Source organism: Pristiophorus japonicus, chromosome 1 (assembly GCF_044704955.1).
Source record: "Pristiophorus japonicus isolate sPriJap1 chromosome 1, sPriJap1.hap1, whole genome shotgun sequence".
Taxonomy (NCBI): domain Eukaryota; kingdom Metazoa; phylum Chordata; class Chondrichthyes; family Pristiophoridae; genus Pristiophorus; species Pristiophorus japonicus.
In genome coordinates this window covers 406,279,995-406,303,910 of record NC_091977.1, presented here as the reverse complement: position 1 = coordinate 406,303,910, position 23,916 = coordinate 406,279,995, and the positions used below count along the sequence as shown (strand labels likewise).

General features: G+C 44.8%; 1 protein-coding gene across 1 annotated transcript in view; it reads right to left on the bottom strand.

Annotated features, from left to right (window-relative positions):
- unm_hu7910 (un-named hu7910) overlaps positions 1 to 23,916 on the bottom strand; it is a 397,894-nt gene that overhangs the window by 243,853 nt on the left and 130,125 nt on the right. Inside the window, 1 exon segment of the mRNA XM_070891910.1 lies at positions 21,723 to 21,767. Within this exon segment, the coding sequence (XP_070748011.1) occupies positions 21,723 to 21,767 (45 nt within the window).

Below are 23,916 nucleotides of genomic sequence, written 5' to 3'. Positions count from 1 at the left end.
GGGTCGGGTCCAGTCGGGGGGGGGGGGGGGGGGGGGGGGGGGGCGGAGCGGGAACAGGAGCTCGGGTCGGGTCGGGTCCAGTCGGGGGTGGGCGGAGCGGGAACAGGAGCTCGGGTCGGGTCCAGTCGGGGGGGGGGGGGGGGGGCGGAGCGGGGAACAGGAGCTCGGGTCGGGTCCAGTCAGGGGGGGGGGCGGCGCGCGCAGAGCAGGAACAGGAGCGCGGGTCGGGGAGCGGGAGCGGGAGCGGGAACAGGAGCGCGGTCGGGTCGGGGAGCGGGAACAGGAGCGCGGGTCGGTCGGGTCAGTCAGAGGGGGGGGGGCGCAGGTGTCGGGTCTGGTCCGGAGGCAGGGGAGGGGCGGGGTGCGGGTGTCGGGTCTGGTCCGGAGGCAGGGGAGGGGCGGGGTGCGGGTGTCGGGTCTGGTCCGGAGGCAGGGGGGGGGGCGGGGAGCGGGTGTCGGGTCTGGTCGGGGGGGGGGGGGGGGGGGGGGAGCAGGAGCTGGCCGTGGGAGGAGCCTTATTCACGCAGCCCCAGTGAGGCCATTCGGCCAGGGCTAGGGGCTGCGTGCTTCGGGCCCCTCCCACACAGTTCGGCGATTGGAGCTACTGCACTTGCGTGCCCACTGTAACGCGCATGTGCAGAGGTCCCGGCACTGTTTTCAGCGCAGGGACCTGGCTCCGCCCCCCCCACAGCTCGTGCTGGCTGCGCCGAGGGCCAGAGGACCTGCAGGTAGGTGGAGAATACGGAGGATTTTTTTAGGCGCACTTTGTGGCGCGAAAAACGGGCGTCCTGGTCGGGACTGCGCCGTTCTAGGCGCGTGTGGAAACTTGGGCCCACAATACCTAAGGAAAGCTATGAATGGCAAATAAAAACCTGAACTTAATGCTCGCCACTAGATTTCCTCAATTACTAATAAATTACCCATCTCATTTTTCTCTTTGGGTAATTAAAATAAAAAAAGACTTTAGTTTCAAAAATAAAACTCGAGTTTTATTATATGCAGAATGTTGGCAGGCAAACTAAATATTTAACAAACTTGTAACAACTTCAACTGCATCAACTTACAGAGAATAAAAATAGATACAACTAAACAGCCTTATGCTAACACGAACATAAAAATGAAGATTTCCACAGAAGCCACAGATTAGAACTCTGTTGTTTGAAATGAAAACCAATACCTTCTTCTGTTGGATGCTCTTCAGTCCCCTCCAGAGTATCACCCTCTGCAAGGAAATGAGGAATTACATTACTAAATATATTGACTGGCATTTGACAAATGTTTGCGAATCAACGAAGAACCTAGTGTTTCAGCATCTACATTTCAAATAGCTCAATCACGCATTGTTTTAACAGAAGAAATTACAGCTTCCTCTCCTGCTGAAGGAAAACCACCCACATCATTTTTTGCAGTTCTAAGCTTTACTTGGCCTTATGACCCAAGAATCAGCATTATAAGATTTTCAAATTGGTCACACATGTAGAACGATTTAAGCCCCATTTCCCCTGAAACAGTAATTTTGAATTACCACAGATGAGATTTATATTTGTTACAGATAAAGTTTCAAGCAAAAGTAATCAAGCAAAACATGTACTGTGGTTTAAGTACTCGATTTTATCATAACCATAGTAGACTGTTGTCTTTGTCGCCCAAGCATCATTGCTCTTGGTTTGATACAAACAGGATTTGAAATTATAGCATTTCACCACATTGCTTGAAACAAAGATTAAGGGCTAGACTTTCCACTTTCTGGCTAAGGCCGAAAAAAATGGGCCTTGTTCCAGCGATGCGGGACCAATCCCCGTGCTGATCGCCAGCTCAAAGCCCACTTTTTCTTTTGCGATTTTCCACTCGGCCTCACCCCAGCGATGTCAAATGGGCGATGTGATTTCTCGGCGATCTCACAATCGGCCAAAGAAAACGGAAGTGAATGAAAAAAAGCAGCTTCCCTAGCAACGCATTATTGCGCATATGCAGGTTGATTTTTTTTTCAGGTTGATGCTCCTTCCCGCGTTTTGGGAGGTCAGGGGTCATCACACATGCTCAGAAGCTCTGAGGGTCGGGGAGAGGGAGAGGGAAAGAGGAGAAAGTATTTTGTGGTCTGAATAAACTCCTATTAATTGACATGGAGGCAACAGTTGAGGCGCGTAGGGCCAAGCCTTTCAGCGGGGAGGCCAATGAGGCCCTCGTGAATGTTGTCAGCACCACGTGGGAGGATCTGACACGTGGTGGGCATGGGAAACCTCCACCCAGTGCATATCGGAGGATTTGGGCAGAGATTGCCGACATGGTCACGTCGGCATCTAATGAAGCCTGGACACAGGACCAATGCCGCAAATGTTGGAACAGTCTACTGGCAGCTGCGAGAGTAAGTTGAAATTTATAATGATCTAAATAGTAACAAGAATCTGCAATGTTATTTGGTTACATTTAAGCATAACTAAATTATGAATAAATTTATGAAACCCAGCATAAAGTTAAATGTTGTAATGTGAAATATGTAACGTAATGCTAATTTGTAATAGAACATTTTAATCTGTCAGTCTTAAATGTCTTCAATGTCTTAAATTGCCTGATCCATTTGCTTATGCCGTGCAATCTTATCGTATCATTTACAGAAGAAGATCTCGATCAATAATCGGGAGCAACGCAGGACGGGCGGGGGCTCTGCCATGTTGATAACTCTATCTGCCTACGAGGAGCTCGCGGTGGCTTTGGTGGGGCCAGAAAGCCGTTCGGTCACATCCCGTGGTGACATGTGAGCAATGAGAAATGAGAAATGTGCATTGTGCAATGTGTGAATCATTAGTAAATACTGAAAATATCGTAGTTATGCATGTAATGTTATGCAATTAAAATGTAATTTGGTGTTATGCAATGATAATGTAATGTTATGCAATTATAATATAATCTGAGATATAATGGTGATGTACTATAGATGTTCGAATGAGGTCATGTTCGGGCTTGTTAAAGCTTGTGATCACCTGTGCATATGGGGTAAAGGAAAGCATTGCAATGTTGTGACTTTGAGAAAAATTGTAATTTGAATAGTTAATCGTTGTTTATCAAATTAAAGGTCAAGTGGTTGTCGAGTCAGTGGAGTCCACTACCACTGAACCGTCTCCAACATCACAGGAGGCTGAAGAAGAGGAGGAGCCACTGCAGACACGTGCTGCTGTGCTTCAGCAGGAGGAGGAGGAGACGGAGACGAAAGAAGAGGAGATTTTTCTTTGTGGGGGGGTGGGGGGAACAACCTGCGGCCATCTCGGTTGAGATGGAAGCAGCACCGGGACCAAGCGGTGTGCAGGTGGCGATGCCAAGACGTGTCACATTACAAACGCCGATCCCACGGCGGTCTGGTCAGCGTGGCGAGCAATCGCCTGCCTTGGAGAGCCAGACAGAGAGCTTGATTTTCCTGTGCAGGGAGACGGTCGTGATTGGTCGCGACCTTATCCACGGGTTCAAGGGATTCTCTGCGAACTGGAGCCAGTTTCCAGCGTCCTGGAGCAAGTTCTGCCAGAACTTCTCCAACTGCTCTTCTGAGCAGTCACTGACTGCAAGGGAGACCTTGGTGGCTATTCGGTAGCAGACAGCCGCAACCAATGTCCTACGGCATGCGTTGCTGGCTGGACACGCGCTGCACTCAAAGGTGTTGTGTCTGCTCGCAGCGAAACTCCGAGCACGCAAGCGAGTACGGAGGGCACAGTTCCTCTGGTCTCGGAAGTAGAGCCTCAGACTTCCGCTTCCTCTCCGTCACCTCCACCACGGCATGAAGTCTTGACATCCCACTCTGCACGATGTCTTGGTGTTGGACTGCGTAGACCAAAACGGGCAGGTGGGGTCCTAACATGGGGTGGGACAGAATCTGGAGGGAAACATGGCCGCAGGTAGGGAGGGGGAGTCCTTCTCTATAGTTCACTTGTTTTAAAATGTTCACTTGCTGTTATCAATTTATTATACTCTTGTTATTGTTACTAAATTGGCCAATTGTATTCAATAGTTAAATATTCACTTGGTCACTTGTTGTCATGACTGAAATGGCCACTTGTTCTTTAAAATGTCCAATTTATTCTTCTAACGTTTTGAGGATTTTGAGGGAAGGGTCGGTTGGTGCGGGGGGTGGGGGGTTTGGAGGGAGGGTGTTGTTCATTAGATCTTAAAATTTTTTTATGTTTGTTAATAAAAAAAAAATTCTACAACTTTTGTACCTTCTCTATTATTTACACAAGTTTTACAATATACAGTTCTTAATGCAGATTTGTTTGTTTATTCTGTTTCAACACGGAATATTAAATAACGTCAGTGCATAAAAGCTGTTTAATAAATAATTCCAATATATAATGAGATCTATTTAGCATAGATAAGATGATAATACTATCTTCCCTGTCCCAAATTTCTGAGTACAATTTGCATCAATTTTACTCTCTAAATAACTCAGATCAATTCTCCACCCTTCCTCAGAGGCTAAAAATGGTGTCTGTAGTGCCCATTTCCCTCTCTGAGGCCTTGAAGAAGCAACTATTTTTTAGTACTCTTTTGGGCCTTGCATCGGTCCAGCGAAGTGCTGAAACTTGGGATGGGCCTTGTGTGGGCGATCATCTCAGCGATCAAAGTGGAAACTTGGGGGCCTATTTTTCCGGCGATATTTTGGGCCTAGTTTCCATTTTTTGCTCAAAATGGGCGACAGAGGTCCATTTTAGGCGATAGATGGGCGATGTGAAGTGGAAAGTCTAGCCCATAGTGTTCACACAAGAACACACATTAGTGATTGTAACATGTATTTCTGCCTGCACTTAATGCTTATGCAATTCTATTCATAAATAACTGAGCAGGAAATAGTGCCATCTGAATCTCCAGGCAAGCAAAACTGCCTTAGCATTAACCAAGTCAACATTTTGATAAACTGTATGTGCCTGTAATAGGATATGGATTTTCAAACCGAGAGCCCAGTGAGAAGATCCCAGAGGGTTGGACAGTCTTCAGATTTTTGCCAGCAGATTTCCGTAATTGCGACTTACTACAGGTAAAGTGTTCAAAATCTGGAAACCTCGGGACCGAGGCCATTCCAGATTTCGGAACGTCTTTCCGACTTCCCAATTCCAGAAACACCCGGGCCGAGGTCCGGGTATTTCAGGATTTCGGAGCGTCTTTCCGATGTCCCGAATCCAGAAATGCCTGGGCCGAGTGGTGCGGGTTAGGGACGGCGGGGGAGGGGGCAGGTGGAAAATGCCTGCATTGCAGCCCTTGGGACAGTGGTAGGTATGAAGACCTGCAAAAAAGGCAACTTAAAGTTTTTATTTTTTTAATTCTTTTTCAGCGATTTAGTAGGTAAGGGTTTTGTGAATTTTTATTTTTTGCAATTTTTTTTGTGGTGTGTGGTGGGGGAGGAATTATTTACTGTTTTAAAAAAAAAAGCTATTTGGCTCAGCGGTGACCCGTAGTTAGTTCGAAAAAAAAACGCCTGGGAAAAACCTGTGTTGCAGCCATTGGGACAGCCACGTACGTATGAACACCTGCAAAAAAGGTAAATTAACATTTTTATTTTAAAAAAAAAGAAACTCACATTTGATCATCAAAAACATACTGGTAGAATAAAAGTGAAATTGTAAGTACACAATGGAAAGTTGGCTGTTTGACACACTACCTTTCAGATCCAGGTTTGACACCAGTCCAGACAAAATGAAGTCTCCCCTCTCGGATTGCTAAAATTATCCGAAGGAGGTTACACAATCTCAATTCAGTCTTGAGGGGAGGGAGCCCACAGCACTAAGGGTGGCTGGGTGGGACCCTGTTGGAAGTATGGAAAGCCCCTCTGAGATTGGAGCTGAGGGACATTGCTGACGAGATTGTAGCTAGCAAGCTTCATGTGGCTCATCTGTGGCTGAAGCATAACTTTGAATGCTTTGTTTTGTTGTCCTGCCTGCAGTCAGTCCCGAACAACAAAGGACATGATCAGCCACAACAAAATACACAGCTTTCTTTCCATTCTGACTTGGTTTTGCGTTTGCCCCCGTTTCCGGGGATTCGCGGCAGATTCAAAAATTTAGCGTTGGTTAACAATAGTGCCAGACCGCGCAACTTTCGCCAAATTAAAGTTTATGAGGAGCGTTAGCACTAACTCCGGCGTTGCACCACACAATTTATGTGCCGGAGTCGAAAGTTCCGGCGCTAAAAATAAACATCGGCCGTTCTGCGCATGCGCAATTTTTTCTTTTCTTTTCGCGCTTCTCTGCTGTTCGGTCGCAAAAGCTAATGCAGGGCGTGGCTGTGCGCATGCATAGTACACCCGGGGCTGAATCAGCCATTTTAAAATTGGATTTTGATGGAAGACAAGGAGTCGAGACAGTGTGCCAGGCGATTCAGCCAGGAGGCTGACGAATTTCTAGAGGGGAGAAGATGGCAGGAGTTACATCGCATGGTGGATCTAGACCCCTGCCATCCATTTTCAAATGCATATGGAGGGAAATCGCTGAGGAGGTCTCTGCCTCAGACACAGTAGTCAGGAGAGGCACACAATGCCGAAAGAAGTTCAATGATCTTTCAAGGGTCGTTTGAGTGAGTACAATTTTTATTCATGCACTCCTTCATTACTTCAATTATAAATCTGGCAATATTTGTTCTCATGCTTTTGGTGCCCGTCAGCAGTCTGTGGGTGTTCTCATGCTGCTGCTGTCTCTCAGCACTCTGTGGGTTGCCTCTTAAAATACATGACACATAGGTAGGCTTAGTTTGGCAATGTATTTGCCATGAATGATCTTTACACATTATTAAGATTGCTTTCCGAGATCTCATAAGATGTCTCTGCACTTCGATGTTCTCCTGATGAACCAGGTGCAACTTCCAAAGCCATTAAACAGAGGACTGCATTACCTTCAGCCAGTATGGTATATGTGCTTTGGTGGCTGTGTGTGCCACAAGAGCAGATGGATCCTCTTGTAACCATTCCCATTTTCATCTTTGTAGTCTCACAATCACTGCGAGCGGGTGCGGACAGGCGGCGGCCCGCCTCAGACCCTGCCACTCATCGATAGAGGAGCGAGTGGCAGGCCTCATCGGCGTCACAGGTCGGACAACTGCCAGTGGGGGGCACTGGCCCCTGCTCAGAAACTGAGGGTAAGTCCTGCACACTCCCTGGGCTGGGTTGGGACAATGTCATGCAGTGTCTGTGAACTAGGGTTGGAGCAATATCTCTGGACTAGATATAATGGAGTAGCGGAGGTCCTTCAAATAAGCCTGTACTATGCGATCTTCCTCATGACACCTTGCCCCCTCACCTGCTGCTAACCACTCGTCTGTTGCTTTCTACTTCCAGATGACCAGCTACAGCTGCAGCATCCCTCAAGACAACACTCCTCATCAGGCCATCGTGTGGAGAAGGACGACGACGAAGAGGACACGTTTACTAATCAGCCAACTCCGGGGCAGATGCAATCCACCCCTCTTCTACCACCAGCACTTACCTCGTCCGAGAACGACGACATAACTTTCTTGGGGTTCGACAACTCCGAGGCTCCTGGGATTTGTGGTGTGTAGCAATGCAGTTCTGGGGTCGAATCCCATATGCCATCTCTCCGGAGGGTGAGTCAGGAAAGTCGGTCTGCTGACAGACAGGCAGTGGAACTGGACATGGTGAGAATGTCCAGGGGAGCTCACTCTGCTCCTTGATGTCTTAGGTAAGATTCTCGCAACCATCGAGAGTCTCACTGCGACCATTACGGAGGTAGGGTTGCAGATTGTCGGTGCGAACCGTGAAATCTGCGTGGCCATCAATGCCCACACGAGGCTGGTGGCCTCCACCAGTGACACTGAAGTCCCAGAGAGTGTGGTGAGAAGCCTTTCCAAATATGGTCCATCACAGGCACAAGCTCTGCTTCAGTTTGGGCAGGTGATGCAGTCCATAAAACCTTCTGCCATATTCTCTGCGTTCCCCAGTGTCACACCCAAACCCAAACCACCTGTGACTGTTGATGCCGATGAAGAGGCTCGCCAGTCAGAAGCCAGGCCTTCTACACCACAAGCTGGTCCAGTGTCTCCCCAGGTGGCATCTCCATTGTCTCTCCCTCCAACACAGCAGTGCTCTGGCAACATTGCTGCATGCTATCTTGGTACCACTTGGGTTAGGAGCAGCAGGCAAGGGAGGGTGCTAAGGGATGGGGGGACCGGGGGGGGGGAAGCCGATGGTAAAAGATAGTGGGGCAGGGGTTGCTGCATTACGTTGTTGATGCTGGATGCATTCTATGTTTTGAGTATGTTATGATTTATGTTGTTCATAAACCGGCCAACTCTTCAAACAAAGCATTCAATTATGAGCTGCTGACATCACCTTCACCTCGAGGGAAGTGCAGTCCTGTTGCTGCTGGTAAGCTGTAGGTCTGCTTGTATGAGCTGGCATATTTCTGTGACCATCTCTTTTCAGAAATGCAGCCTTCTAACACACTGTGCCTCAGAGAGCTCGAGGTATGAGTGATGTTCCCTGTAAGCTCGTGGGGGGCAAGGCCTCCTCCCATACATCGGCGACCTCTTCGATTACGTTGAAAATGATCAACAAGCCTTCTTCCAGTTCGACGCCATATAAATATAGCAGCCAGGATTACTGGCTCCCAACATAGCATGGCCCCCCCCTTTTTAAAAAAAAAACGTCCTTTCAAACAAATTATAAACTCACAAACAATGCTTTTAATCATTCAGAACTCTGACTTTCTCCTCAGTTTTCAAGATGGCGCCTTAGGTCCGACTGTTTTTTCTTGGCAAGTTCCCGGGCGCTAAATCGGGCAACATGCTCGAAAGTTCCATCTGGGGCACTAGCGCAGCGATGGGACGATTTACATAATCAAAACGGTCAAAACCATTGGCGAAAATTCCGCCTGGGCTCAAAATCTTGTGTGCCTCGTTTCATGCCTCAAAAATCATTTTTGCGCCCCGCCGGGGCACTAAATGGGGTGCAAATCAGCCAAAAATTCAGCCCAATGCACCATAATAATATTATGCTGCATGTGAAGTCCTCAGTTATGTTTCAAAACACTGATGAAGATAGGGATCCTAAACTTGGGCTTTACCTTACTGAAAAACAAAGTGTTTCTTTAAGAAATTAATTTATGCACTTTAATCAGCCCCCTATCAAAGTTTAGGGCTTTAACAAATATAAATTGTAACATTTATAGCTTAAATACAGTCTGTGGTTTTCTGATTCCAGTAGAATTGCATGTACTGTTTGCAGAAAAGTAAACTCATACAAAATGGTTCATTCGGTTGATTCCCATCAGGGGGGGGGGCAGGGGGGTGTTGAGGAGGATGGGTGGGAGGGGAAGAGGCTAATAAAGACAACAAATGGTTATAATATACAATTTAGTTATTGAATGCAGCATTAAGTAATGAGTTTGACATTAGGTTCTGCTTTAAAGGTTGTGACCCAAAACACCAAGGTTCCAATCTGGTGCCACGAACATCAGCAGGTGTGTTTTTCCTAAACCGTTTCACTACATTCCTGACCTACCTTTTTTCTCTCTCTCCCTCTTTCGCATTAAAAAACAAAATATGTCACAAAATGTAAACTGAATACCAACCTGAAATTCTAAATCAATCATGAAAATATAATGTCAACCTAGAAATCTAACAAGAGTGGAGTTAAAAACTTCAAAGAAGGTGACAACCCAAAAATGGCCCTGATAATAGGACTCGGACATGAAAACAAGTAGTTCTGTGCATTTTGTATCTTAAGCTGTAGGTATACCCAACATACATTTATTTGAATTGGAGAAAAAAAAAGGGTGCATGAAAAACATTCAATAACTAAATTGTTGAAGGCACAGAATGTGTGCTACATTTGTAGGGGTGTCTGGGGGTATGCTCTTCTTCTGGAAAATTTTGAACGACTACCCCTTCACTTCCTTCTACTTTCCCTTCCCTCTCCAATTCATTGCCTTTCTTTCCATACATGCCTTTCCCCTTTTCCTGTTACTAATGGATGGATTCAAGTCACTGCATATTTTAGTTAGGAGGCTCCTGTTCTCATGAGAATTCCTGCGTACAGTAAACAGCTGTCTAGATCCCCTCAATTATTAGCCGTTTTTTGTAGGAGTGGCACTGCAGGGTCAGATCCATACTGATTTTGGTCAGCCGATGTTGATTGGGTCCCCAAAACACTGGCCATCACACTGATAGTTGGCATGTATGTGAAAATGATCTAGACCAAGAAGCTCGTGAGATAAATGACATGTTCAATCTTTAGCTCGATAACTTTTATAGTTTTTTCAGATGATTGAAGAGCACCCCCTACGTCAAAAGTTTAATTTTGCAGGATGGGGGAAAAGGAGAGAGTTGGTGAAAAAGTTTGAAGAAATTGCACTAAGTGCAGACAAAAATCAAATTGATTCTTAAGGCAATAGGAGAATCGGTCAGGAATGGGATGGCAGGTTGGTGCTGAAGCTGAATAAACTATTACAGCTGTGAGGAGGGATGATATGTTAGAGAGATCATCAAATGAGGCCATATGGGTCGAACTGAAAAATAAAAAAGGGGCGATAACACTGCTCGGCGTCTATTATAGACCCTTAAACAGTGGGAGGGAGATAGAAGAGCAAATTATGTAGGCAAATTTCTGTGATGTCCAAAAACCATAGGGCAGTAATAGTAGGGGATTTCAACTATCCTAATATTGATTGGGACAAAAATAGTGTGAAGGGTATAGAGAATGCGGAATTCCTAAAATGCATTCAAGAGAACTTTTTTAGTCAGTATGTAACAAGCCCAACACGGGAGGGGGCGGTTCTGGATTTAGTTTCGGGGAATGAAGCTGGGCAGGTGGAAAGGGTTTCAGTGGGAGAACACTTGGGTGCCGGTGACCATAATTCAGTCAGATTCAAGGTAGTTATGGATAAGGACAAGGATAGACCAGGAATAAAAGTCCCAAATTGAGGAAAAGCTAACTTTGCTAAGTTGAGAAGTGATTTGGGCACAGTGGACTGGAAACAGCTACTTGAAGGTAAATCAGTGTCGGAACAGTGGGAGGCATTCAAGGAGGAGATTCGAAGGGCTCAGGCCAAACATGTGCCCTTAAAGAAAAAGGGTGGGAATAAGAACTCTAAAGCCCCTGGATACCTCGGGACTTACAGGGGAGGATAAAGAAAAAAAGGGAAGCTTATGTCATATACCGACAGTTAAATACTGTAGAATCTCTGGAGGAATATAGAAAGTTCAGAGGTGAAATTAAAAAAGATATTAGGAATGCTAAAATAGAGCATGAAAAATTCTTGGCAAGTAAAATCGAAGAAAACCCAAAGATGTTCTATAAATATATTAAGAGCAAGAGGATAACTAAAGAAAGGGTAGGGCCTATTAGAGACCATGAGGGCAATGTGTGTGTGGAGGCAGAAGATGTGGGTATGGTACTAAATGAAAACTTTGCGTCTGTATTTACAAAGGGGCAATGCAAATATTGCTATCGAGGAGGAATGTGAAATTCTGGATGAAATAAACATAGCGAGAGAGGAGGTATTAAAGGATTTAGCAGCTTTGAAAGTAGTTAAGTCCCCAGGTCCGGATGAAATGTATCCCAGGCTGTTAAGTGAAGCAAAAGAGGAAATAGCAGATGCCTTGACCATCATTTTCCAGTCCTCTTTGGGTTCAGGCATGGTGCCAGAGGACTGGATGACTGCTAGGGCTAAACTTTCACCTTCATTTCGGAGATTTTTTCGGTGGTAACGCTGTTTTTGCTAGAGAAACCGCCCGACGAAAATTTTCCCCTTAGTTTTTTTTTAAATGGTACTGCCCAAATTTCAAAATGTCCGCCGGGACCACACCGCCGGGAAAATCGCCAAGGCGTAAGTTTGGCCTCAACGGAAGTCCGTCCAGATCGCCAAGGGAACTGCCCTTTGAAAGCTGGTTGAACAGGGCGGTAGGTGAGTACTCTGCAAAGAAAAGTATGTTAAAGGTTCTTTATTTGTTTTTAATTGTAAAACAGCGATTAGGTTTAAAAGAGACTTTGGAATGATTTTTACATTTTTATTTTTTTTTGTGAAAATTTTTTCCCCCAAGTTTTCTCCCCTCCGCAGCCTTGGACTAAATTTTAAAAAAAATGCTCGTTTTACTTAGTTTCCCCTTCACCGCCGAGAAAACCGGTGCAAGATCTATTTTCTTGCCGGGCAATTATTTTTAACTTGATTATGGAAATTTTCACCAGCGTTACTTGTAAAACGTTAGTGGTTTTCTGGGCTGGCAATCGGGCATTGAGGGGCTCTCGGGAAAGTCTAGTCCAAAATGTGGTACCCTTGTTTAAGAAGGGAGAAAGGGACAGGCCGAGTAATTACAGGCTTGTCAGTCTAACCTCAGTGATGGGAAAATTATTGGAAAAAATCCTGAAGGACAGGATAAATCCACATTTAGAAAGGCAAGGATTAATTAGTGACAGTCAGCACGGATTTGTTAAGGGAAGATTGTGTTTCACTAACCCGATTGAATTTTTCGAGGAGGTAATCAGGAGGGTCGATGAGGGTAGTGCATACGATGTGTATATGGACTTTAGGAAAGCTTTTGATAAGGTCCCACATGGCAGACTGGCCACGAAGGTTAAAGCCCATGAGATCCAGGGTAAAGTGGCAAGTTGGATGCAAAATTGGCTTAGAGGTAGGAAACAAAGGGTAATGGTTGATGGATATGTGTGTGGCCGGAAGGATGTTTCCAGTGGGGTTCCACAGGGCTCAGTACTGGGTCCCTTGCTTTTTGTGGTATATATCAATGATCTAGATTTAAATATAGAAGATATTAAAAAGTTGCAGATGACACTAAAATTGACTGTGTGGTTGATAATGAAGAGGAAAGTCATGGACTGCAGGAGGATATCAATCTACTGATCAGGTGGTCAGAACAGTGGCAAATGGAATGTAATTCGGAGAAGTGTGAGGTAATGTACTCGGGGAGGGCTAATAAGGAAAGGGTATACACATTAAATGGTAGGCCAGTTGGAAGTGTAGATGTACAAAGGGACCTTGGAGTGTTTGTCCACAGATCCCTGAAAGTAGCAGGATAAGGTGGTTAAGAAGGTATGCAGAATGTTTGCCATTATTGGCCGAGGCATAGAATACAAGAGCAAGGAGGTTATGCTTGAACTGTATAAAACACTAGTTAGGCCACAGGTGCAGTTCTGGTCGCCGTATTATAGGAAGGACGTGATTGTACTGGAGAGGGTGCAGAGGAGATTTACAAGGATGCTGCCTGGAATGGAAAATCTTAGCTACGAGGACAGATTGGATAGGCTGGGTTTGTTCTCCTTGGAACAGAGGAGGCTGAGGGGAGACCTCATTGAGGTGTATAAAAATGTCGAGGGGCCTGGATCTAGTGGATAACAAGGGCCTATTTCCCTTGGTGGAGGGGAGGGGTCAATTACGAGGGGGCATAGGTTTAAAGGTGGTTGGTGGAAGGTTTAGAGGGGATTTGAGGGGAAGCTTCTTCATGCTGAGGGTTGTGGCGGTCTGGAACTCACTGCTTGGAAAGGTGGAAGAGGCAGGAATCCTCATCACATTTAAAAGGTGCTTGGATGGGCACTTGAAGTGCCGTAACCTGCAGGGTTAAACATAAGAACATAAGAAATAGCAGGAGTAGGCCATATGGCCCCTTGAGCATGCTCTGCCATTTAATACGATCATGGCTGATCCGATCATGGACTCATGGAGAGGGGGCAGGGAAGTGGACCTAACACCTTATTCCCTTATCGTTTAAGAAAATGTCTATTTCTGTCTTAAATTTATTCAATGTCCCAGCTTCCACAACTCTATGAGGCAGAGAATTCCACAGATTCACAACCCTCAGAAGAAATTTTTCCTCATCTCTGTTTTAAACAGGCAGCCCCTTATTGTAAAATTATGCCCTCTAGTTCTAGTCTCCCCTATCAGTGGAAACATCCTCCCTGCATCCACCTTGTCAAGTCCCCTCATAATCTTATATGTTTCAATAAGATCACCTCTCATTCTTCTGAATTCCAATGAGTAGAGGTCCAACCTCCTCAACCTTTCATCATAAGTCAACTCCCTCATTTCTGGAATCAACCTTGTGAACCTTCTCTGAACTGCCTCCAAAGCAAGTATATCCTTTCGTAAATATGGAAACCAAAACTGCGCGCAGTATTCCAGGTGTGGCCTCACCAATACCCTGCACAACTGTAGCAAGACATCCCTGCTTTTATACTCCATCCTCTTTGCAATAAAGGCCAAGATTCCATTGGCCTTCCTGATCACTTGCTGTACCTGCATACTAACCTTTTATGTTTCATGCACAAGTACCCCCAGATCCCGCTGTACCGCAGCACTTTGCAATCTTTCTCCATTTAAATAATAACTTGCTCTTTGATTTTTTCTGCCAAAGTGCATGACCTCACACTTTCCAACATGATACTCCATCTGCCAAATTTTTGCCCACTCACTTAGCCTGTCGATGCCCTTTTGCAGATTTTTTTTGGGGGGGTGCAGGGTTACAGACCTAGAGTTGGTAAGTAGGATTAGACTGGATAACCTCTTGTTGGCTGGCGCAGATACGATGGTAAGTACTTCAGGGAATCTAATACAGCCAAAGTGGTCTCCTGGACTAGTTTCGATTGCCTGGATGGGTCGAAGAGGAAATTTCCCGGATTTTTTCCCCCAATTAGCCTGGGATTTTATCTGTTTTTTTGCTTCTCCCAGGAGATCGCATGGCTCTGGGTGAGGTGGAGTGTAAAATGTTGCGATACATGGGGAATCAGTTGTGTGAGGCAGACTGGTTGGGGCGGATGCTCTTTACCTGTCCGCCATTGTTCATTGGTTTACATGTAACCTTCTGGGCTGCTGACGGAGGGCTGTGTGGCTCTTTGTCGGCTGGCGCGGACACGATGGGCCGAAATGGCCTCCTTCTGCGCTGTAAATTTCTATGTTTTGACACTGGAAACATTTTCAATTTGCTGTTGGGTAAGAAAACTGTGAAACTGAAATTTAAAATCTCTATTGATGGACAAAGAAACCTTGCATATCCCTACGGTAAAAAGGTTCAAGGCAAAGTGATGACTAAATAAGGATTGTGTAGACATTAACTTTAAAAATATTAGTATGAAAGGTTCAATTATCAGGAGAATAGGAATAAGTAACAGCTGATGCCAGTATTGGGATACTGAAAAGGCATTAGATAAAAGGATAGCAGAAGTTGCAGTAGTGATGGCAAGACTTTTTTCAGTTATATGAGAAGTCAGAATGCAATTAAAGACCATATTGGTCCTTTGAGAGCAGGTTAAGTGCGAGAAGAAAGATATGGTTAATGAGCTAAATAAATAATTTTCATCAATGTTCGCTTCTGAAGGCAATGACAATCTCATAATTGCACAACAGGCATGCAATTAAAATTGCCTCAATAGAAGTGCAGAAATGGTTTTGGCTTAATGCAGAGAACTGCAGAATCTTATCCTTGTTACTCCACAGTGCGATGTCCTAGCCCCGATTAAAACTATTACACACTCTCACCCTGGCCCGGCCCTCATCAGTTTCCTCAAGTCCAAAGGACACAGACTTGAATCAATTCACAGACAATGGTTTAACAATTCATCATCAGATCTGGCTAGTCCACAGGTCCTGCTCTTGTCTGCCAAAACTGCTCACTATTCCAGCATCATTCTGGAATGCAAACAAAAACCCTGGGTTCTTTTCTCTACTGCAAAGTATCTTCTTAAACCCTGCTTCCCTGTCTCCTCTGCCCTCACCAAAAAAAAAACCCTTGACCCTTCCATCCTTGCAAACTACCACCCCATCTCCAACCTCCCTTTCCTCTCAAGTCCTTGAACGCGTGGCCATCTCCCAAAGCCGTGCCCATCGTTGCCGGAACTCCAAGTTTGAATCACTCCAATCAGGTTTACGCCCCGTCACAGTACCAAAACAGCTCCCATCAAAGTCACAAATTACATTCTATGCGAGTGTGACAAAGGTAAACTATCACTCATCATCCTCTCGACCGGTCTGCAGCCTTCGACATGGTTGACCACTCTGGTGACCCTCCCAAAGATCTATCCTTGGCTCCCTCCTATTTCTCATCTACATGCTGGACCTTGGCGACATCATCCGAAAATACAGCGTCAGTTTCCACATGTACGACACCGAATCACCACTTCTCTCGCCCCCTTCATTGTCTCTAAATTGTCAGACTGCTTGTCCAACATCCAGCACGAGACGAGCAGAAATTTCATCCAACTAAATATTGGGAAAACTGAAGTCATTGTCTTCTGTCCCCGCCACAAACTTTGTTCCCTTGCCACCAACTCCATCCCTCACCCGAGCATTTATTTGAGGCTGAACCAGACCGAGCTTCTGGCCACGTGTTACGGAGGTGGAAATAGGCAGTCTTAATTATGGCACCATAATTAAGATCGCCCATTTCCACCTCTATAAAAATCACCCAACTCCACTCCTGCCACAGCTCATCTGCTGGTGAAAGCCTCACCCATTCTGGTTATCTCTAGACTTGACTATTCCAATGCACTCCTGGCTGGCCTCCCACGTTCTACCCTACGTAAACTTGAGGTCATCCAAAATTCTGCTGCCCATGTCCTAACTCGCAACCAGTCCCATTGTGCTCGCTGACCTACAGTGGCTCCTGGTTAAGCAACATCGATTTGAAAATTCTCATCCTGGTTTTCAAATCCCTTCATGACTTCGCTCTCCTTATCTCCAAACTACTCTAGCCCTACAACCCCACCCCCACACCCCCCGAGATATCTGCGCTCCTCTAATTCTGCCCTCTTTGAGCATCCTTGATTTTAATCACTCAACCATTGGTGGCTGTGCCTTCAGCTACCAAGGCACTAAGCTCAGGAATTCCCTTCATAATCCTCTCCGCCTCTTTACCTCTCTCCTCCTTTAAGACACTCTTAATGCCTACCTCTTTGATCAAGCTTTTGGCAACCTGCCCGAATTTCTCCTTATATGGCTCGGTGTCAAATTTAGTTTTACAATGCTCCTCTGGAGAGCCTTGGGGCCATTTACTACATTAAAGGTGCAATATAAATAGAAGTGGTTGTTCCTTATGTCCTGCCTCACTAACCCGACTAAATTCTTTGAGAAATTATTGATGAGAATAACCCCATTGATACTGTATACCTTGATTTCCAAAAAGCATTTGATTAAGTATCACCCAGATGGCTACTAGAAAAAATGAAGTCATAGAGGGTTATCGGACACCTAGGGCCCGAATTTGATGAAGGCCTCTGCCCGCCCAAAGGACTGCTGATGGCCGCCGAGGTATCCAATAGTAATCTGGACAGGGTTTATCATCAAAAATGTCCCTCGAAGGTCAGCAGGTGACAAATGAGGGACTTGTGCTGCCAATCTGGGCGGCAGTTGGCGGGAGCACTCATTCTCGACGGCAAGGGCACTTGCCACCCAAGTGTCGCTAAGGATGGAGTCGGGCCCAAGGAGGGTCGAAGACCTGCAAAGAAAAAGCATCGGAAAAAAAAAACCATCGGAACACCTTCATGGGACCCCAATCAGGTAAGCCGCTGTGAAAAATATATTTAAAAAATGTTTTTTCAGCTCTTGAGACCTACTGTCGGGGACAGACCAGCCTCCTCGCAGCGGTTCACCCCCGTTCTGGCACCGACTCCCGCCCACATGAATATGGCATCTCGGCAGGCAGGAGTCCACTTATGGCACTCGGCCGTCCGCTGACGTCAGCAGACAGTTCTCCCCTACCGCCCGCTCCAGGCCAAATTGAAAGTGGCACTGAGCGGAACCCGAAGAGGAATGTGAGTCCGTCAAATTTGGCCCCTTATTATGTTGGATCATTAACTGGGTGAAATCACATTAAGTAGAGTGGTGTTGTAAATAAGAGTTGAACTGATTGGACCAGTCACGAGTGGAGTTTCACAGGGCTTTAACAATGCTATACATTTTCATTAATGATTTAGAACAGAGTGTAAATGGAACTATTCTTAAATTTGCTTAGGACATGATAATGTCTGCATGAGTCCATAATTGAAACAAAAATGAAAGGGTTGCAATTTGATTTAGACAAGTTAGGAGGGTGGGCCTGAGTGTAACAGATGTCATTTAACATGGACAAGTGCATCATCATGCATTTGGAATCAGGAAACTCCAAGCATACATATACCATGCAGATATACCCATTGAGGATTGAGAAAGAGATTTGGGATTATTGTCAATTACTTATTAGCTATGACTGTAGGGAAAGTAACATCCACACTTGAAATAATGGGCCTGAAATTCCAATTGAGGTCTTCTCGCGGGCAAACAAATGAAATAGGGAAAAAAGATGCGCACTTACCTGTTGCTGCTGCGCCCGTTCGAACTTCAGAGCCCGAGACCTCTCTTGACTGTGCGTCGCAGCGCGTGCACGTGGGGACATGCGCAGGCCAGGAGCTGGAGACAGCAGCCAATCAGGTTAGTATATTTCCTCATTCAAAGTAATAGGAGTTCCGTAAGTCCGGAACTCCTATTACTATGAATGAGAAACCCCACCCAAACACCCAAAACACAATTAAAAAAAATAGAAAATAAACTACATATTTAATTCATTTAAATTAAAGTTCTTAAAAAGAAAAATTCCAGACTTTTTAAAAAAGTTTTTTAATTAAGCCTTAAAATAAACTTACCGTAGTGGGGAGGGTTTTTAAAAATAAAATGTGTTTTTATAACTTTATTTTAAAATGTTTGTGTATTTTTAAACACTTGCGCCTGTAACAGTAGACTATATGCCTGCTTTTTCAGATGCAAGATTTTAAAGGACATTTGCAGGGCAAGATATTCGTAAATATTGGAAATCTTGCCCTGCAAATGTCTTCGCTCCTGATATGCACGAGATCTGTCAAGCCAGAAACTTGACAGATCAGAAAAGCCGGTTTTCAGCGCATGCGCATTTCCAGTTAGAGGTTACAGCGAGTTATGATTGTAACGAATTACAGGCCACTAGTCCTTTTTTCATTCATTCCTGGGATTGGGCGGCGATGGCAAGGCCAGCATTTGTTGCCCATCATGAAGCCGCCTTGGTGAGTTGCTGCAGTGCATCTTGTAGATGGTACACACTGCAACCACGGTGTGCCGGTGGTGGATGGGCTGCCAATCAACTGGGCTGCTTTATCCTGGATGGTGTCCAGCTTTGAGTGTTGTTGGAGCTGCATTCATCCAGGCAAGTGGAGAGTATTCCATCACACTCCTGACTTGTGGCCTTGTAGATGGTGGAAAGGAGTTGGGCTGGCAGGGAGGTGAGCTACTTGCCACACAATACCCACCCTCTGACCTGCTCTTGTTGCCACAGTATTTATGTGACTGATCCCGTTAAGTTCCTAGTCAATGTTGACCCCCCAGGAGGTTGATGGTGGGTGATTCAGCAATGGTAGTGCCGTAGAACGTCATGGGACAGTGGTTACACCGACTCTCGCTTGATGGAGATAGCCATTGCCAGCGCGAATGTTACTTGCCACTTATCAGCCCAAGCCTGAATAGTCTCAGAATTGTTACAGCACTGAAGGCGGCCATTCGGCCCATCGAGCCCATGCCGACTCTCAGCTAGTCCCACTCCCTTTCCGTATAGTCCTGCAAAAAAATTTCCTTCAGATACTTATCCAACTCTGTTTTGAAAGATAAGCTCGAGTCTGCCTCCACCATCCTTTCAGACAGTGCATTCCAGATCCCAACCATTTGCTGCATAAAAAGTTTTTCTTGCGTCGCCTTTGGTTCTTTTGCCAATCTGTCCCCTCTGGTTCTTGACCCTTTTGCCTATAGGAACAGTTTCTTCCTATCTACTCTGTCCACACCCCTCATGATTTTGAACACCTCTATCAAATCTTCTTTGCTCCAAGGAGAACAACCCCAGCTTCTCCAGTCTATCAATGTAACTGAAGTCCCTCATTCCGGAAATCATTCTCATAAATCTTTTCTGCACCTTCTCAAAGGCCTTCACATCCTTCCTAGTGTGGTGCCTAGAATTGGACACAGCACTCCAGTTGGGGCCGAACAAGTGTTTTATACAGGTTCATCATAATTTCCACACTTTTGTACTCTATACTTTGATTTGTGAAGCCCAGGGTCCCATAAGCCTTTGTAACTGCTTTCTCAACCTGCCCAGACACTTTCAACGATTTGTGCACACATACCTCCAGGGCTATCTGTTCGTGCACGCCCTTTAGGATTGTGTCATTTAGTTAATATGTCCCCTCTTCCTTCTTTCTACCAAAATGTACAACTTCACACTTTTCTGCGTTAAATTTCATCTGCACGTGTCCGCCCATTGCACCTGCCTGTCTATGTCCTCTTGAAGTCTATCACTATCCTCCTCACTGTTCACTATACTTCCAAGTTTTGTGTCATCTACAAATTTTGTAATTGTGCCCTGTATACCCACATCTAAGTCATTAATATATCTCAAGAAAATCAGTTGACCTAGAACCGACCTTCGGTCCCCTTTGCCAACGTTAGTTAAGTTGGGTACGGTCTGGGAAAGGAGCCCGAACAAGTGAAGGAAAGCTCTCATCATAACCTCAGGATCAGTCAAACTTAGAAAACTGGTCGACCAGAAAAAAATTGAATATTTGGCCCAGAAATCAGAACTTTTTGAAATTTTCATTGGCTAACTGCAAGCATTGCTTTGCTATTTGCGAAATATTAACTTAATGAAATACTACCTTTACCATCACAGATATCTTTTGGCACTGCTTCATTGAATGTTTCAACTACAATTAAAAATAATATATCCGGTTTATTGTCTCTCCCAGGAGTGTCCGCATCATGATGCATAGGGCATCACAACTATACGAGGCAAGCTAGATGGACCTATGGGTATTTTCCTGTCCATCTTTTTAAAACATATTATGCATCATAAAAGCCATAATATCTTAATACATAGCCATAAAATTACACTTGAAAATGATGCCCACCTTCCTCTGTAGGCTCGTCCACTGCTTCTGGAAGAGGTACTGCAACTGTAAGATAGGAAGATGAATAATGTTCTAATGCCTGTGAGAAGTACAAAGCTGAGGAAGTGTGCTAAAAGCTTAAGGGACATGCTGTACCTCTTAATGCAAGCAGGTATACACAGATCAAATCAAGTCACTTTGGAATTATGCAGAACAAAAGTAATCACATTAAACCAACACCCGCATTGCACAAGTTACACACTATACAATGACATTTATGTTTTGATCACTTCAACTGAATTTTTTTTACATTTCTAGAAATCTGCTGTGACAGAATTTGTCACGTATTTACAACATTAGATTCCATAATCTTTCTCCTTCAGCATCCCCATTGCTGGCACCAACTATTTGACATCTGCACATTGTAGGAAATGGTGAGTTAACCGATTTCAGCCAGGATAGTAACTGAGACAATGCAGTGGCCTCAATAGGCTTGGGCTTGCGGAGGGCAGACTGTGGGAAGAGGAAGCGAGGGGAAAGTCAGCCATTTCTCCTGATTACTACCCAGTGACACCTGCTGCAAAGCACATATGTGGACAAGATCAAGCTCAATTCTAATACTCTCCATGACAAACTAGCCTGTCGACACACCATCCAGGCTAATATATGAAGATGTTCAATTGAGACAGATACTGAAGCATGGGCAGCATAAATGGAATTGCACCCTAACGTAGGCTCAACATCGCTTGAAAAGCTTTATGAAACAGCTTAAAATACACGCCACTTCTAGACAAATAAAACAACTCAGCGTAGAAAACAGCAAACTACAAGAGGATAGGACAGGACCAAAGACAGCCAAGTCAGACAAACCTTGGATTTCAGATTCCACATCCAAGCTCTGAGATCCATAGACTGTTATAAGTAATAAAATTGACACTTTGTTAGTAATGTTCACCCGTTACACATTCGGCAGATAATGTTAGATTTTTTTTATAAATGGAAAGAAAAAAATGTGAAAGCCAGTTATGAAAGGTAGTCTCATTACCAACCTGATTGGCTAACTTCATCTGTATTTTGAAGAACAGGCGACACTTCTGAAAAATAAACAGGCCAACAGTGTCAAAGGCAGTACATATACCTCAAATTTAATAATCTTAATATATGATTCAAAATTAACATAAGAACTAGAAGCAGGAATAGGCCATTTGGCCCCTCGAGCCTGCTCCGCCGTTTAATGAGATCATGGCTGATCATCTACCTCAACTCCACCTTCCTGCATTATGCCCATAGCCCTAGGTTCCATTAGCATCCAAAAATCTACTGATCTCTGACTTGAATGTACCCAAAGACTGAGCCTCCACAGCCCGCTGGGATAAAGAATACCAAAGATTCACCACCTTCCGAGTAAAGAAGTTTCTCCTCATCTCAGTCCTAAATGGCCGACCCCTTATTCTGAGACTGTGTCCCCTGGTTCTAGACTCCCCAGTCAGGGGAAACATCCTCCCTGCATCTACCCGGTCAAGCCCTGCAATAATTTTGTATATTTCAATAAGATCACCTCTCAATCTTCTAAACTCTAGAGAATATGGAAATCTCTCCTCATATAACAATCCTCCTATCCCAGGAATCAGTCCAGTGAACCTTCGTTGTACTCAGTCTATGGCAAGCATATCCTTCCTTAGGTAAGGAGACCAAAGCTGTACACAATACGCCAGGTGTAGGTCAGAGCACCTTTTCAATAGCCTACCAAGGATGAAAAGGGTTCAGGGATGTACTCACTTTAGAGGGCTCTGAACTAATTTAATACATCTAAGAATCTGAACAAGGGAGGGAGAAAACTATTAAATTCCAGCACAGCTAATAATGCTAAAAATTGTCACAGATTCACAAGGAAAAGCACATATATTGTACTTGCCGACAAGATCCTTTGCAGCTAATACAATATCCTACATCATGAAACATACCATTTTCCTCATTCCCCATCAGCATTTTTCTCCAGGGGTAAACAAGGAGAAAGAAATGGACTGTTTCATGGTCCAATACTTTGTGGGGTAGGTTGCATGAAACTTTGTTTCTACAATCAACAAAGCTATTTTTTGGTGGGAGCGGGTATGAAACAGATTCAGTTTTTCTTCCCAGAGTTGGAACACTTGCCTATCATCAGGCTTTCAGGGTCAAGACTTAAATTGATGATTGATAAAACCGAATCCTGTTGAGAGAGCTGGTTTCTGGGACAGATAGTCCTCAGCCTGGAATCTGATCCAGTTGGGAATCTGTGCAGTAACTGCTAGACTTCTCATAGTACAACCATGAATTGATTGTTTAAGGGAGTAAGCAAACCTTGTATTCCTTCAGTCACTGGAACATACTCTGGTTCTTCAGCTAGTAGGAAACAATTTAAAAGCAGTTAAAATCCAGCTTTATCTTGGTATGTTCAGTCTATATTTATCTCCTATCACAGCTGAAAAAAACGACAGGCTTGTTGCAGTAACAAAATAGTGGTGCGGAATTTGCAGTCAGTGACGAAGCAAAGGCGTTCACCGCTGGCCCGAAGCAAGCTTCGGACAAAGATCTTGCGACCTCCTTGTTGAGAGGTATTGGTTTTCCGACACGTAATTCAAATCAACGGAGTTTAGTGGGCGAGGGGTGGGGTGGGGAGGGGATGTGCGCGTATGTCTGTGCGCGCACCTCTGTCTCCATCTATTTGTCTTGTCTTTCCACACGCGTCAAATCCAGAAGTTGCGGTCAATTTCAAAGGCGGAATGACAGCAAATGCTACCAGTTCGCAGTCATCCGGACTGCAAATTTCGTCCCATTATTTTATTCTTACATCTGTAATTTTTCATGTAACCACATGTTGGCCGTAATTTTTTTTTTTGCAAAAAAGAAAAAACAAAAGCATATCGACAGCTGTCAGAGTTTGCTGTTTATATCTGCTTACAGGCTGAAAGATCACATGTGTCTGTAAGGGGCATTAAGAGTAACAAGGCACTTACCATAAATTTCTTCAACTGTATCTTCAGGCTCTGGGTCATCATTTTCTGCAA